The sequence below is a fragment of the Lissotriton helveticus genome, chromosome 8, assembly GCF_964261635.1.
Source record: "Lissotriton helveticus chromosome 8, aLisHel1.1, whole genome shotgun sequence".
Taxonomy (NCBI): Eukaryota; Metazoa; Chordata; class Amphibia; order Caudata; family Salamandridae; genus Lissotriton; species Lissotriton helveticus.
This window is the reverse complement of record NC_136069.1, coordinates 1136510359-1136528142: the sequence shown is the minus strand read 5'-3', so window position 1 is coordinate 1136528142 and position 17784 is coordinate 1136510359. Positions and strand designations below refer to the sequence as shown.

Here is a 17784-nt window from a genome sequence, read left to right as displayed (position 1 = left end):
GTCAAATAGTGAACTTGTATCCATTTTATCGTCCTATGAACCTTCTCCCACTGTTCATAATAGGACAGGAGAAAACCATATCCAATCAATCAAAACAATCACAACGAATGGGGACAGAACCTATCAGTCCAAAGTAAGAGGGCTTAATGCCAACAACCTTAAAAATGTGCCGTTAGCACCGGAAGTGTCTGTCTCGGCTAGGACCAATGATCAGAAACACATGCGGTGTATACTACAAAATTGTCGCTCAGCAAATAAACATGCGGCTGACATAGCCGACATCATTCTTAGCCATGAAGCAGACGTTACCATCTTGACTGAAACTTGGTTATCAGACACATCTTCGCCCTGTTTAGACATGTTAGTCCCACCGAACTACCAAATCATGAGACAGGACAGAAAGGAAGGTAGGGGTGGAGGTATCGCTTGTATTTACAGATCAGACATCTCCATCATACAAATTCATGCTGACCCATTAGAATCTTGTGAATATATGGGCATGTCCCTTAGAACAGCTGATAACCAAAACTATAAACTCCATGTACTCTACCACCCTCCAGGTACAAAGACCAAATTCTTAGACCAGCTAATAGAAATCATGACCACCAACTCTAATCTGCAGTCTAACGATATCTTCTTAGGAGACTTTAATATGCATTGGGAAGATCAGACAGATAGTCAAATCTCAATCCTTAAAACCTTCCTGGTAGAGCAATCGTTAGTCCAAGGATGCCTTCTTCCCACCCATTCTAAAGGATCCATTTTAGACTGAATTATAGCTAAAGAGAAAGCGATAGAGAACATTGTAATCACACCATGTGATTGGTCAGATCACCATATAATCACTTTCGAAATTCCCTTCAAAAAAATCAAATCATCTGCACAAATGGTTAAACCAAAAAAATGGATCAGGGACACTCGAGGAATTAATATGGAAAATATAACCGCACGCTGTACATTAGATTTGCAAGCTCCCAAATGCATGGTTGATGTCAATGATCTCACTCTGCACTATAACAAATCTATGTCAACTATTCTTGAGGACATAGCCCCATTAAAACTGAAAAGGATCACTGACAAGGTCAAAAACCCGTGGTTCAATGATGCCCTTAATGAAGAAAGAAGATCAATGAGACTATCAGAACGCAAATGGAGACAGCACCCGTCCTCGCCCCACTTATCCCTTCTGAGACAATCAAGAAAAGCTTACAATAAAAGCATTATTAAATCAAAAAAAGAATTTTTCAGGAAAGAACTGGATAATGCTGTAAACAGACCCAGGAAACTTTTTGATCTACTCAAAGAACAATCTAACAAATCAGCTAAAGTAGCACCATCTATTACTACAAAAAGTCTAAATAGTGAAGATTTCTCAGTCTTCTTTACAAATAAAGCTAACGATTTGGAGAGGGAACTAAAAAAAGCAGCCGAAGACATGGAAAGTAGGAAGGATATGGATGACGAAGAACTGGTTCAACAAGAATTAACGAAACCTAAAAACAATGCAAGATGGTCAGGTTTTAAAGCGGTCAGTGAATTAGACATTGCAAAGATCATGTCGACCACTAAACCTAACAACCATTATAACGATCCCCTACCTGCAAAATGTTGGTCCACCTTTAACCACCTGTTAATCCCAGTTTGGACGAAGATCATAAATGCCTCACTATCACAAGGACAAATCCCGGCCTGCCTTAAAACAGGACAAGTCACTCCTCTGTTAAAAAACCAACAGAGAACCCCTCTGTGCCAAACAATTTCAGACCTGTAACTAACATTCCCATGTTAGCCAAAGTATTGGAAAAATGTGTCCAACAACAATTGAGTCTACACATTTCCGAATTCAACCTGCTAAATGTTTGCCAATCGGGCTTCCGTCCAAACCACAGCACAGAAACTGCAATTTTGCACATAGTAGATGACGCATTGCTGGCTCTTGACCACAATGAAACCTGCCTCTTAATCTTACTGGACCTGTCGTCGGCGTTCAACACGGTGAACCATGCCAAAATCCTAGATAGATTGGAAAACCGAATGGGCCTAGAGGGTACAGTACTCAACTGGTTCAGCTCCTTTCTTGAGAACAGATCCCAAAAATTCATTGTCAACCAAACCCTTTCTGGCCCGACCAATAATACAATCGGAGTTCCACAGGGATCAACACTTTCGCCAGCGCTCCTTAATCTATACGTTGAACCACTCACGGAAATATTACAAAAAGCAAATATTGCTTTCCACATGTATGCAGATGATACTCAGTTGTACATCAAGGTTGTATCAACAGAAGAGATAAAGACAATGAACCATGCACTATCAAGAACCCTCCAATGGTTAACCAAGAATCATCTGAAACTAAACCCTCAGAAAACTGAATTCCTACTTATTTCACCGCAGAAAAGCAAATTAAAAACAACAGAATGGATCAACCTTATCACTGCTCTAAATTGTACTCCAAAGATTGTCGACTCTACCAAATCACTGGGAATTACTCTAGATAAAAACCTGAACATGTCAACACATATCAATACAATGGCAAAAAACGCCGGGTTCCATTTAAGTTACTTGCGAAAACTTAAACCCTTCCTGAACAAAACAGACCTTAAAACTGCAGTTCAAGCACTGGTCATTTCAAGGATTGAATATGGATGCACTACCCTGGCAGGGCTCCCCAAAATCACAACAGCCCCATTGAAAGCCTGTCTTAATGCAGCCACAAGGCTGATTGCGGGTTCCAAAAAATTCTACCATATCTCCCCTCACTTGAAAATGCTAAACTGGTTGCCTTTCGAAGCAAGAATTCATTTCAAGTTGGCATGCATCACCCATAATGCAATCCATCACAATACTCCATGTTACCTGGCTCAAAAACTTACTCTTTCCGGAGTTAACCGACCCTCTAGGAGCAAAACAGACTTACTTCTGAAACCGGCTCGCTTCCGCAAGAAAAAGACTTATGACCGAGCATTCTCAGGAGCAGCACCAAGAATTTGGAATGCACTCCCACCAAACATTAGAAGAATCACATCCATCGCAACCTTCAAAAAGGAAGCAAAATCATTCTATATGAGCAAATTTCTCCCATAGGACTGATTGGACGACAGCTTGTCTATAAGTTGATCACTTATATATAAATTGCTCACTTGCATTCAGTGCTCCGCTATCCAATGTTGGTACAAAGATGATCCTGTTAGTTAGATGTGCCTTGGTCACTCAAATATTGACTGTATATATGTTGATATGCTATACTGAAGTGTGATTCTGTAATGACTGGTTTTGTCCTCTTATGTTCTGGTTTTTCCACTAATGTACTCTTTTTGATGATACGCTACTGTAAAGCGCTCTGATACCCTACACTGGGTCATGTTCGCGCTATAGAAAACATTAAATAAATAAATAAATAAATAAAATATTGAGATGATACTTTGTCAGTATCTGTCACTCTCTCATATATAATGGATGGAGCTTTGATCTGACAGTCATGGGCCATCGCCTTCATCTACAGATTTGTACTGCCCTGTGACCCTCTGCATGCAGCCTCTTAATCCCCCACCAGCAAGGTATGTGGTATGGAAATGAAAATCTGGCAAAGTGCCGGAAAATACTCCATGGTATCCACCAGGTTATTAATGGTTAGGCAAGTTTGTGGTGACACTTGTGTGCAGGTTGTTTGTATTGTGTTTGTGAGGTATTGATTTTTCTCATTTTGCCCCACTGTTATAGGTTAATGTTTTACTTCAATGTTTTTCTTTTATTTTGTTTCGTTTCATGCTTACGCTTGTTTATATTTCTTTAGATGAACATACTGTGCATTGTCCAGGTTGTTTATTTTTGGCGACGTCATGCATTATTTAAATATTTACCACATGCATTTTGTAGGATGATACTTCTTGGGGTCATTTCACGTGCTATGCTGTCGGGCATGAAGGTTGAAATTGTTTAGGTTTTGTGACAGAAAATTTTCGCTTGTGGTAAAACAGCATGCACTATTTGCAGGTCACATGTAAACTGATCAGGCTCATTTACACAAAGGTATTCCATTTAATGCACAGTAATGGAAATGCCCCTATAATCAGAATGAGGATTTTAGTGAGGTGGGGGAGCTTTACTAACATTTTTGTGCAATGCATCACAGCAGCCAAAGTTGCTGCACTGCATGGAGTGAAAGGGAGAGAACAAGACAGTGTCATATCTGTCTATTGGAAAAGCTATCTATCCAGTACAAAAGCCATGCTGTAATTTGCTTTGAAAAGTACACCCAACACAGCATTCTGCTCAGGTTTGCATCACTTTTGTTTAAGTGGTAAATCAGGACCTTCCCTCCATGAGATGAGGAGTGAAGTGTGGGAAGACTGTTTTGCTGCTGCCGCTGTTGGGGGACTCTAACCCCCAGAATCCATTGCACTCCCAGGAGGGAGGAGTCTTCCTTGCACTTAAAAAGCGTTAACGATTACGGCAGAGAGGGACGCTATTGTGCTGTTGCCGTTGTTGGGGGACTCTAAGCCCCAGAATCCATTGCATTCCCAGGAGGAAGGAGTCTTCCTTGTGCTTAAAAAGTACCAACGATTACGGCAGCGTGCGACTCTGTGGTGCTGCTGCCGCCGTTGGGAGACTCTAAGCCCCAGAATCCATTGCACTTTATTCTTGATCCTGTCACCTGGGGACTGGACGTGGGCTTGCTGCTAATTCCTGATTTTAATCCCAAAGCAAGTGCATTTATTGTATTTTTAAGGTCCACGTGTACGCAATATTATATCATATTGGTACCATTAAAAGCTGTTGGGGAAAAGCTACTGACACTTGTGTGCCGCTCTACTTGGACATTCCCCGCAGAGCTTGAGATATAGATGTATATATATATAACGCGTCATGCCTTTGCTGTTGTAATTAAATGCTTCACCTGAATTCCCCGTCTGGTTCCTCCTTTCTTCTTGCAGTTGAAGAATTCTCGTCATATACAGCGTGCAGTGTCCGGAGCACGCCAGGAGGGTACCCGCCCCACCAAGTGGTTTGAGCTACAAGGACAAGCTTCGGCAATTTCGTACATCCAAGGTATTGGATTGCTCAAGACCCACCGTATCCCCTTCCAGAGACAGCGCCGCTGCAGACAGCAGTCCATGACTACATGGAGGAATTCCGGAACACTGATTTCGCAATTTCAGGCCTGGCTGAATGAGGACTGTACGGTTGAGGCGTCTAGGGGGCTCAGGTGTTGTGTTTGTTTCAGCCACTGTGCTTTGCCTGAGCACTCGTACCACGTTCTTACTTACAGCCAGGACCCAGGAAGGGATACATGGTGCCGTGAAAAGAGATCCCGACCCAGTTTTCCCGTGAGAGGGGCATTCTGGGAACTGTGGTCTTCCGATGACAACCACAGCCATGATGGTGACTCTGAGCCGGCCCACCTGACTACGTCATTAAAGACAGAACGGATGGAGTATTTACGAGTGTCAGGCGTGTAAGCAGGGTGTTAGCGGGCATCTGAGGAAGACATTTACGTCGAAACGCGTCATGCCTTTGCTGTTGTAATTAAATGCTTCACCTGAATTCCCCGTCTGGTTCCTCCTTTCTTCTTGCAGTTGAAGAATTCTCGTCATATATATATATATATATTGCCGGGAGTGTTGTTGAAACGGACCTGAGAGAGGAGCCTACCTGTTGACCCTGCTCCTGAGTCTTCGTCCTACGGGTGCTGGACCTTCCCTCAAACGTAGCGCCTCGTCCTCGTGGAGCAGAGACAGTCTGCAAGGACACCGGGTGGTGTTTGGTGATTGCCAGCTGTTCGCAGGAGAGGAGCGCTGCAGGGACTCGCTGGTCCAGGAGTCCCTGCGCGGCCTGTGAGACCCGGCCTGCGCCCCCTGCTAGACCCGCCCTCTGGCCGGTAAATTAATCAACTAAAGGACCCACAACTGTGGTGTTTGCCGGGAGTGTTGTTGAAACGGACTTGAGAGAGGAGCCTACCTGTTGACCCTGCTCCTGAGTCTTCGTCCTACGGGTGCTGGAGCTTCCCTCAAACGTAGCGCCTCGTCCTCGTGGCGCAGAGACAGTCTGCAAGGACACCGGGTGGTGTTTGGTGATTGCCAGCTGTTCGCAGGGGAGGAGCGCTGCAGGGACTCGATGGTCCAGGAGTCCCTGCGCGGCCTGTAAGACCCGGCCTGCGCCCCCTGCTAGACCCGCCCCCTGGCCGTCAATCATCTCTAAGTGTAAGCTCTATCTCCCGCGGCGCGGGACGCGCGCGGGAGCGCCCGGGGCTAAGCCAGGGCAAAGGGCGGGCCGTCTGTGGCCATCCTGGGCTGCTCGTGGCTGGGCTGGGCTACCCCCCCTGAAATCTGTTCTTTGGCTGAGAGGGATTCTTGAACTCCTGTTATTCTCCAACTGTTCCAGGACAAAGAGTCTTATTAAAGGTACTGTGTCCGTACCCTGCCATTCCTGCCATGTCAATGGCAACTCGATTGGGCAAAAACTTGAGAAAGGGGGGTATGGGTGAGGATGGGGGTTTGGTTGGCAGTTGGCACCATGGACAAGTTTATCACCCGTGTGGCTACTGTCATAGAAAAGGAGATCGCTATGACAGAGCGGCGCATTTCTCGTGCACCCCTTGCTGATAAACGGTGTTCGCTGGGCCCGATAGCTCTGGTGCCATCGCCAGTGCGTCCTCTTGACCCATTGGTCCCTGCATCTCCTCTCCTGGACCACCCCCGGGTGGCCGCTCTAAGAGCAAGTATAGATAGGCTGGAGAGTCTGACGGCTGAAACTTATCTAGCTGAAAGCAATGCTGCCCCAGACCCCCCGGATAGTGAGTCAACTGCCCCTATGACGTCCTTGGTTATAACTCCTACCCATGTGGACACACCTCTTCAACCTGTACTCGTAGTACAGGCACAAATACATCCTGTTCCAATCAAACGAAAAAGAATGGCTAGCCCTCAGAAAGGTAGATTGGCTAAACCTTTCAAGAGATTCCGGGGGTTAGGCATCAGGTCAGGTGGTGCCCAAAAGGTAGTGGGATGGGGCACCAACACTTTGACGGGAACAAAGGGGAGGACAGTGCCCAATGTCTGCACAAATCAGATTAGTGATCTTGCAGGGACTTCACCCCCACCTCCACCCCCAGACTCTGTTTCCATCGCTAATATAGAGAAAATGATGAAAGCAATACTTCTTCCTATATTAGAGAGAATGCAAGGTCTGACTGAGCGGATGGATAAATTAGAGCAGACAACCCTAGACAATTTCTTCTCCCTAAAACCGTGTATCAAGTTGCAGTTAAGAATTAGGGAGGAGGGGTCTGGGAGAGGACCGGACAGTAGGGAGACTCCGATCGCCCTACAAGGCCCACAAGGTCCTACTCCTATACCTAATATTATAGCCGGTCCCGCGCCTGTGCCGGTACCGATTGTTCCTGCTTCTAACCCCGCGGCTCGCCCAGGGGTAGCCAAGAAGCCCGGGCCGCTGGCACCTAATGCCGCAGTCAATTCAAAGCCTTCCAAGGCTAATACTATTCCAGCTAAAAAGGCGACATGTCCCAGGGCTAATGGCACTCCTGGACGAGTAAGCATTAACACTCCAGCCTCCAGTAATGCCCCCGAGAGTACCACCCCTAAATAGTTAAACCAGTACCAGCCCATGTCTTGCAGTCAGGCAGGGGCCCTAAGGGGGGGACAGTTCCAAATGGCAATCTACCTCCCGACTGCCAGCCTTTTGTGGCAGTACTATCTGGGGTGCCCGAAATTAGCCCAGGCAAACAAGAATCTTATGTGGAATTGTTGAACAAAACCTTATTCTGGCTTAAAGAAAATAGACCCTTGCCTGATACCTGGGATGGGCGGGTAATTCATGTAAGGAGAATTGGCTGGATCGGCTCTAGACCAAAAAACATAAGCAGGGATTGTATTATAGTAAACTTTGAGGACCCAAGGGTTGCTAGTTATGTTTGTTCTTTTCCCATAAGGGAGCATAGCTCAACAGGTAGTGGTGGAGCAATAGGCACACGTGATCTCAGCTTCTTTAATCCCCCAAATCTATCACCTAGGCCAGTCGGAACACCTATGTGGGAGGAACGGGGTGGCAGGCAGGCTCGTGGTAATTTCTCCCAATTTAGTCTATTTTGTAACAGCCCGTTCCAGCCGCAGAGTTGGATGCGGCATAACTACTGACGCGCTAGTTGCCCTTTACGGGAGAAGTACGCAGAGGCATTTGGGGAGAAATTAAGCGACAGTCCAACCTCTAGTGGGGATAAGGTGAGGCCTCTTACTTGCACTCCTTTTGCTCCCGCTATGTCTATGGATCATCTGTTTGTGGATGGTGCTGTAGACCTTGAGCTTGCACGTCCTCCCTTAGAGGTGCCTGGGGGAGAAGTTTTATCCTTGGTCTCGGAGGAGGCCCCTAGCATTGTGCATGACTCCCTTGTGAGTGATTTAGCGCTAGGGCGGGGCGGAGTTGGCGATGTAGCCCTAAAAGTGGTTAACTGGAATATAGCGGGTCTTGCACGAAACACAGGCATACCCGAATGGAATTCATTTGTTGAATCTTTCGGGATTTGCTTGTTTCAGGAAACTCTGTGCCTGGAACCATGCCACAAGGTGGGTTATACTATCTACTTTGTTTCTGCAATACAATCGCCTGGTGGGAAGGGCCGCCCCTCCGGCGGTCTATTAATCTGGGCAAGTATTTCCCTGGCATTCTCTATTAGATGTATAGCCACTAAGTCGCCAGATTTGCAGAGAATATCAGTGAGAGGGCATCGTGGGGGGAGGGGGCTCGAAGTCTTTAATATCTATGTCAGAGGCTCAAGGGGAGGCACATCCCCACTGTCCTCCACGGGCATTGATGAGGAACTTAGATCTAGTGGTGCTGACTCCCTTGTTATACTGGCTGGGGACTTCAATTGTACATTTGAACCCCTTGCTATGGAGGATATATTGGGCACTCGGGAGGACGATGCAAGGAGAGGTATTCCGCCCCTCACGTTACCCCCAATTAGAAGCTGGACACAAAGTGCCATTGATCTCAATGCCCTTTGTCTGGAACATGGTCTGAGGGCAACCAATGGCAGATCAAACCAGATCCTAATGGGGCTCATACGTTTAATAGAGTAGGTCATTCCTCACAAATTGATTTTATTCTCTTGAATTATAGACTTTGGGCCCACTTGCTAGATATGGTGGTCTTGCCGTCTACTGACAGCGATCACAATACTCTATCTCTGTCCTTGTCCCCCCTATGGGCGGGAGTGACCACTGTTCCACTCCCACATGTTTGGAGAACAACACACGAAGTATGCCCCTCCAACTGTGGTAGGCGCCTGAAATGGAACACCTTTGCTGCCAATGAGGGGAAGATCCTGGAAATAAAATCCATAATGTCTAACATCATGCCCCGCTTAGACTCCCCCGCTCTCAATGCGCATGAGGTTCCCGCTTTGTTTGCTCAAACCACCAACGCCTTAAGCGAACTATTCTTAGTTCACCCTGTAGGCATAAGGGCCAACGTAAGCGGTGGACCCAAGGGTATTGCGGGCTGGTTCTCCCCTGCCTGTCGCGCTGCCAAAAGTGATCTAATTAAGGCGGTGAAAGCCAAGGATGTAGGTCTGATTAGTATTGCAAGGAGTAATTACAGAAGGGCAATATCTAAGGCCAAGGCTGAGCACGAGAACCAGTTTTGGTATGTCTTAAGGCGGCAAGTTCAAAGAAGGATTCAAAGGGATTTTGGGACTTAATAAGAGCTAGGGACAAACGCGTGAACTCGCTTATAACATGCAACATAACAGAAGGTGCATGGTTTGATCATTTCTCCCAGCTCTACACTATGGCTTTGGGCACTGAAGCAACCCCGACTGAATGGTCCTCCTTAGATTGCATCGAGCTTAATGAGGAACTCATGTTCACACCTAAGGAAGTGGTGGAGGCGATTAAACTTCTTGTCCCTAACAAAGCAACGGGCCCTGACGGTCTACCGGGGGACCTGCTCCGCATCCATCCAGATGAGTGGGGGAGACTTATTGCTTCCTCACTTTACGCTGGCTTGGCTGGCGTAGCCCTCCCGGATTCATGGAAGGGCGCAGTGGTCGTCCCAATTTTCAAGAAAGGGAGCCGGGAGGAGCCAGCTAATTATCGTCCCATAAGCCTCCTGGACTCCACACAGAAGGTAGCAGGTAAAGTGGTTTTAGGAAGGGTCTTGCAGTGGGTAGAGGAGAAGCATATCCTTTCTGACCACCAGGCTGGCTTCAGACCAGGAATGGGGACAATAGAGCAATCATTCCGGCTTATGATGCTTTATTGAAAAGTGGTTCTACTGGGCAAAGGCAGTCTGTACCTAGCATTTATAGATTTGCGGACTGCCTTTGACCTGGTCCTACGTAGCCAACTCTGGAGTGTGCTCAACGAATTGGGAATTCCCCCATATTTATTGAGCATGCTGATAAAGCTGTATGCTGACAACTTTGCACAGATCAGGTGGGGTAACCAGGGACAAAAAACAGCACGTATTCCTGTAAATAGAGGGGTCCGCCAGAGATGTGTGCTAGCCCCCACTCTTTTTTCTTTGTATGTCAACGGAGTGGTGGAGCACCTGCTACAATATCCTGCAGATGCACCATCCCTGGCGGGTAGGAGAATACCTACCCTCCTATTTGCAGATGATACCCTCCTGATCTCCAAAACCCCAGCAGGCCTACAGAATCTTCTAACTAGCTTTAAGTCCTTCTGTGATTCTAGGGGACTAGTTATCAATACAGGGAAGACCAAGTACCTAGTCCTAAACGCCCAGAAGAAGACCGTCAAACCACCTACCCTTGACTCAGTTCCACTCGAGAGGGTCAAGGAGTTCGATTATCTCGGTATTTGTCTCTGCGACTCCATGAGTTGGAAATGTCATCACCAAAAGATGCTGCTGACCCACAAGAGGGTGGTGGGGGCCCTCCTCAATGAACAGCGCGCCTCAACCCTCAAACCCATTGCACCGGTACTTGACATCTATAGGGCAAGAGGTGTCAGTGCAGCTCTTTATGGAGTGGAACTCTGGGGTGTGGAGAATGTGGACCAGTTGTCCCGATCAGAAAACAAATTCCACAAGGACCTAATGGGTCTCCCCTACAGTACGCCAACTTTACCACTCCTCCTAGATATGGGTACTCGGCCTATTAGTGACCAGGCGAGGTTGCGCCCTCTTCTTTTGTGGGCGCGTATTTGGAGAGTCCCTGAAATGTCCAGTTATGCAGAAGGTCTAAAAGAAGTTCTTTCTACGCCTGGCTGGTCTAAGATCCGCTGGTTAAGGGAAGTCAAGCACCTTCTTGTAGACCTGGGCCTTGAAGACGCTTGGACTACCAGAACTGCCCCGCCCAAGTCAGCTTTGAAGAAGTTATATTGGAGTTGGGTGTTTGATGGCAGAAATAGTAACGCTAACTTGTGTAGGTCCACTATGGATTTCCTCTTGGTCAAGGAGGTGCACTTCTGCGAGCCATATTTGGATATTATTTTAAAACCCTGGGACAGGGCTTTATATTTTAAATTTAGGGTAGGCCTACTCCCAGTTGGGAATCTGACCTCCAGGTGGAAGGTCCCGGCACAGACAATTCCCTTCTGCCCCTTCTGTGAGACCAGGATAGAGTCAGTCCCCCACCTGTTGTTTAAATGCCCGGCCTATGCAGCTCCTCGCCGCAGATGGTTGAAGCCACTCTGTAGAGAGCTTGGGACTAGATCCCACAAGGAGGCCCTACGAATCTTGAAAACGGACCCGCGGCCCCTCTTTGCATGTGGAGTGGCGAAATTTTTAGGTTGGGCATGGCGTATTAGATCTATTAGGCTTTTGCACCTTGTTTAATATGTACTTTTAGACTGTTCTTATGTAATTTATTTTGTGCTACTTGTAATATGAATTGTATGCCTTCCATGTATGCATTGGCTTTTTAATTGTTTTTATCTATTTGTAATGCTTTTTAAGATATGTACCATATCGAAATAAAGCCTAATTGACTGACTGACATATTGGTCCTTCAATAAACTAGGGACATGGTAGAAATGAAACACCCGGAAAGGGGGTGGCTAAATTCCCGCATAATACCAGTCCCTCTCCCTCCATTCTGAATTATATTACAGGCACAATGTGGGTGTTGGAAAAACAGATTATGAGTGTGGAGGAGAGTCTAACTAATTGCACCATTAACATCTGTGGCTCAATTCCAACTGAATAAGGTGCAACCCCCACTCCCACTCCTGATAGTTTACTAGAACATGGGCAGTGGAAAGACAAGGAGTCAGAGAAGTGTATCCCAAAGTCCCCCCTTATAACCCTACTAGACATTCAACCCCGGAGAAAATACTTTTAAACCCCATTTACTGCTGCAAATCAGATCCCCTCTGTGTCTGGGGGAGCTGGTGGAGGAGGGAAATGTACTAGGAAAACATCCATCTCAAAATCTACCCTTGAATAAAATGCCTACTGATACACTGGCCAACCATCCACCCATAGATTATGCATCCCTGACTGTTCTGGTACAGTCTCTCTCTTATTCAATTAGGGTCCCATTTAGTTCACTCACAGAGCAATTAAAAGAGATCAAGAGGAATGCTTTATCCTGATTGGACCTTTTAGGAAAGAACCAGACACCACCAGGATGTCCCCCTCATGCTAGGGATTATAAAGCTTTAAAACAATTTCCCTCACTGCCCGGCCCTCCACAAATCACACCAGGCATTCATCAACCTTTACCCTTAGCTCCAGTAGGGACAGGGGATGTTTTTACCTCTGCTCTGAGCATCAACGCATCAGGACACAGTGCAAATGTCCCTTCTCAGTCATTACTATCACAACCCATTTCTAGTAACCCCCTTTCCACACCAAATAACATTCACCTAAATCAAACATTCTCTAATCATGCAACCATTGATTCACCACGCGTCTTTCCCACTTAAAAACATGGACCATCTGGATCTTCAGCCAGCAGACACACCCTATGATGTAATCCTATCTAATGTCCCCTCCATTTCTAGCTCTGCACATGAATCATCGGAGTCACTTAGGAACAATACCCTAAACTTGTTGAATGCGAGGGTAGGGCTTGGAGGGGTACTTTTTGCAGACCTGAAAATAATTAGGCAAATTAAATGGGTGGGTACGGGATGCAATACCGTGGAGGGAAACTGCGTGGTGCTCTCATTCACATCCCCTAATTTAGTGAAACTAATTATTGAGAGAGATAGATTACCATCTTTTACCACAAAGCAGATCGCTGTTTTACCCTTTGGCTTCTTTTATCAGCCTCCTGTCCCTTTCCTAACTACTCCTCTAGCAGTTCGTACTCATTAGGCACAATTGTCAGCTTCACAGCCCCCAATCGACTCTTACAACTGGTTTATTGCCTCTCCACACTAAGCAGTGTGGATTGACTGAGGGCTCCTAACAATCTGGATGTATGACGTTATAACGCATACTTTTACTCCGCAGACCATTACAACGCGACTTTTACTCCGCATACCGTTACAACGCATAGCGCCTTGGGGCGCTGGATAGTGGTAAGTATAATTTACTATTCTAACTCCAGTCCCCGTGGACCCTAGGGAAGGTGTTGGATAGTAAATTATACTTATCCCCTATCCTAGAGCGCCCCCCAGCGCAATGCGTTGTAATGGTATGCGGAGTAATGGTCGCGTTGTAATGGGTCTGCGGAGTAAAAGATCCGTTGTAACGGGTGTATACCAACAATCTAATTGAGGGTAACCAGTGTTGATCTTTCACTCCCCTAGAACGCGGGTGGGTCTCCCGTTTAGACATTGGTGAGGTCCGTGAGTCCCCTGAGCCTTGTATTGCAGTTGACTCCATAGTCCCGCGGTTATACCCCGCTGCGGTTAGGACCTCTGTGGCAGGGAATACAGTCCTCTTTTGGAATGTTGCTGGCCTACACTACAAATGCACCATTACTGAAAGGATTGACTTCACTCCCAAGTTTCACACTCTTTGCTTACAGGAAACTTGGTCAGTGGACCCAATCCATCTTAACGGTTTCAAAACAAATCACTGCCAAAGGATATAGTCCAACTGTGGACGGCCTAAAGGGGGCTTGTGTATTTATGTGTCAAACATGTTGGCTCTCTTGAATACCACAGTCATTGCTACCAGAGTGTTTTATCAAATTATTATTAACCCTGGGCGCAATACTATGCTCCGCCCACAGAGTGTACCTAGTGTTGCCTACTTCGCACTTTGCAAAGTAGGCGTAGTAGGCAACACTATGCACGCTCCGTGGACGGAGCGAAGTTGTCCGCCACCCGCCTCCCTCCCGCCCTCTTCTACATGGTTCTATTACTTTAAAATACATGCGCATTTGGCTAGAAGAACTCACCGCGTCATCTGAAGATGGAGCCCCAGGATGCTGCAGCATAGACGGTAAGTGCTTTTATATACTTGAAATTTTTTTTAAAGTAATAGAACCATGTAGAAGAGGGTGGGAGGGAGGCGGGCAGCGCGTAGTAGGGCTACGCGAAGTGTGTGGGTGGGCGTAGCGCCCTCACCACTTCACGAAGCTTCGCGTAGCCCCACTATGCTCACTACGTCCACCGTTAATTATTACTCTTCAAATTTCTGCACCTTCCACCTTGGCCATTGTCGACTTCTACAATAATGCTTGCTCATGGGAAATGATTACAGACCTCCACCAATTAGATCATGACTTGGAGACAACTTTCACCACTGGTTGCAGGGACCAGATTATCTTATGGGGCGGAGATTTCAATATACGCCTCTGCCTGCAGCCATCTAATAAGGTATGCGGTATGAAGTCTCCTGATAATAGTGATATCACTTACTTTTCTCATTCAGAGTACAAGGATACCTTAAATAATCTACTGTTTAAACACAACTTGTGTTATTGTAATGAACTCACCTGTATTCCAGTCACAGGTAGGAGCACCTATAATGGCAGGTGTGAGAATAGCGTGATAGATTTTTTAATATTTCCCCAGCGTTACTCTGAGCTTTTTTATGAGAATTTTACAATCATGACATAGCGATCAGTGATCATTTTCCCCAAAGTGTTGCTCTGAATTTCAACCTTTTTACACACAGGGGGGATGCACATAGAGTTACCACATTAGAGTACATTGACATTTCCCGCTGTAACAGGTACGTTTTGAGATGGTCTCTGGTGGATCCACCCAACCTTTTAGAAAAATGATTCCACAAAGAGAGGGAGGCTTTTGAAGCGTGCCTAGATGAGACTACAGAGGCGCCTGATTTCATCCTAGAGTCGGATCTAATACAAAAGGGCAACCGAGCGGGGCTCCACGTAAACCGGAACAAAGTGAGGGCAGGCCACCGTGGCTGGTTGTATTCTGTATGCATAATAACCCATAGAAGCCTAATATTAGCTATAGCCAAACAACTGAGATCCACTCTGGAGGTCCGCGAATGCAGACTCGCACACAAGCTAGCTATTAAACAATGGAAAAAAAGTTTATAGGAGGAATCCTGGAATCTATTACTTGAGGCCAGTCTGTCTAATGATAACACCACTTTTTGGTGTATCATTAATTCTCCATATTAAAATAACCGTGACTGCCCTCGAGCTCAGATAGCAATTACTGGGGCCGCATGTCTATCTAATTTTTCAAACTTGTACTCTTCTCAGGAATATATTGTGACTCCCACTCCCACTGCATCCTCCCCTACCACTGAATAACTGGAACTATCCTGAATTTTCCTTCGATGGGGCAGTTCAGGCACTGAAGGCAAGCAAGGAAGGTAAAGCCCTGGGTCGTGACACGATCCCTATCGATCTGTTTAAATCCAACACTGACCTTTGGGGGTCCCATCCTCACCTTGCTCTTCAGAGCCTGTCAGAACCAAGGATTCCTGCCTACTTGGCCTGAGTCTCTTATTGTCCCTGCATTTAAGAAGGATGACCTCAATAGTCCAGCCCAATACAGCCCAATTTCTCTTTTAGTTTCTCTAGTTAAGGTGTCTGGTTGCATTCTTCTAGGTCGACTGCAGGACTGGGCAGAGTCCAATAATATCCCTTTATTTTATTTATTTATTTTATATGCTTATTAAGCGCCAGACTAGACTCCCGAAGGGGTATCTCCGCGCTATAACTGCAGATATGAGTGAGAATAAAAGTGTAACCAGAGATGATAGAATCATTGGTTGGCGGGAAACAGGTACGTTTTTAGATTTCTTCTAAAGTTCATATGATTGGTAATGGACCTTAGTTCCAACGGCAGTGTGTTCCAGAGTGTGGGTCCGGTATAAGCCAATGCACGGCCACCCTGCCTGACTTTCTTAACTCTGGGCACCTTCAGCAATTGCTGATTGCTGGAGCGTAAGGAGCGTCCTGGGATGTAGGGCTGAAAGATGTCAATAAAATATTTAGGGCCCATCCCTATTAGGCTCTTATGTATAGTACATAAGGTCTTGAACTGAACTCGCTTCTTCACAGGAAGCCAGTGTAAACGAGTCAATAGGGGGCAGGAAGGTGTCCTTGGTGGAGCATTCATGACAATCCTTGCTGCAGTGTTTTGAATAACCTGCAGTTTCTTGACTTGCTCCTCGTTAACTCCAAGGAGCAAACCATTGCAGTAGTCTACCCTACTGATAACAAGAGCATGGACCAATATTTTCCTGTAGTGGTCTGGTAGGTAGGGGAAAACCCGCCTTAGCATCCCGATAGCCCGAAAGCAGGTGCCAGCTACTTGATTAGTGTGATCCTTGAAAGTAAGTTGTTGGTCGAATAGTACTCCTAGGTTTTTGACCTTGCTATTAGGAGTAGGGACAGGACCTAGTTCTTGAGGCCACCAATCCGCTGACCAGAGTGCCGTCGCTTGACCGAACAACATTACTTCGGTTTTCCCGACATTGCACTGCAGACAGTTTGATGACATCCAGTCTGCAATGGCACTCATGCCCTCTGCAAAAGATTTTTTAATTGCAGGTGTAAGATTTTTAAAGGGAAAAAGGAGTTGGGTGTCGTCAGCATACGACACGGGGGTGAACCCGAAAGATCTTGCTAGGTTGGCTAGGGGGGCCACATAAATATTAAAGAGTGTGGGGCTCAGACAAGAGCCCTGTGGCACTCCCTTATTGAGCTCCCTATGGATGGATTTATGGGAGCCCAACCTAACCTCTTGGGAACGCCCGGACAGAAAACTCTCCAACCACGCCAAGGCCTCTCCTTCTATTCCCACCTCCCTTAGGCGATGGAGAAGCACCTTGTGAGACACCGTATCAAAAGCGGCGGAAAGGTCCAACAGCACCAGAATCATAGAGCAACCATCATCCAGTGCCATTTTGATGTTATTGGTCACTGTTTGAAGTGCTGATTCTGTGCTGTGGTTCGGCCTGAACCCAGATTGAGAATAGTCCAGGCCGTCCGTCGCTTCCAGATGTTGAGAGAGATAGGTGTTCACGTGCTTCTCCGTGATCTTGCCCAGGTAGGGTAGTAGAGAGATAGGACGTAGGTTGGAAAGGTCTGTCCAGGGAGATGATGCCTTTTTCCTTATCGGGTTCACCACTGCCTTTTTCCAATCTGTCGGGACCTGGCCAGTCCTGAGAGAGATATTGACCACTTCAAGTATGTGAGGACCTAATAAAGGGATCAGAGGACCCAGCATTTTAGCTGGAATCAAGTCATTAGGGGAACCTGTTTTTATATGGTTACAAAGAGTGAGGAGCTCTGTGTGATCCATAGAAGGGAACGACGTCAGAAAAGGTTCATTATATATGGAAGGAGTTGTAATAGAACAAGTTTTGAAGTTATTTTTCCTGACGTTGTTAGCTACTACTATTTTCTCATGGATG

At 46.4% G+C, this 17784-nt stretch overlaps 1 protein-coding gene across 1 annotated transcript in view; it reads left to right on the top strand.

Moving 5' to 3' along the window:
- The window catches only part of LOC144773862 (sodium/hydrogen exchanger 4-like), a 513028-nt gene that overhangs the window by 351063 nt on the left and 144181 nt on the right, over positions 1–17784 (top strand). The window contains exon 10 of the mRNA XM_078658947.1: positions 4845–4863. Coding sequence (XP_078515073.1) covers positions 4845–4863 — 19 coding nt within the window. The remainder of the gene's footprint in view (positions 1–4844; positions 4864–17784) is intronic.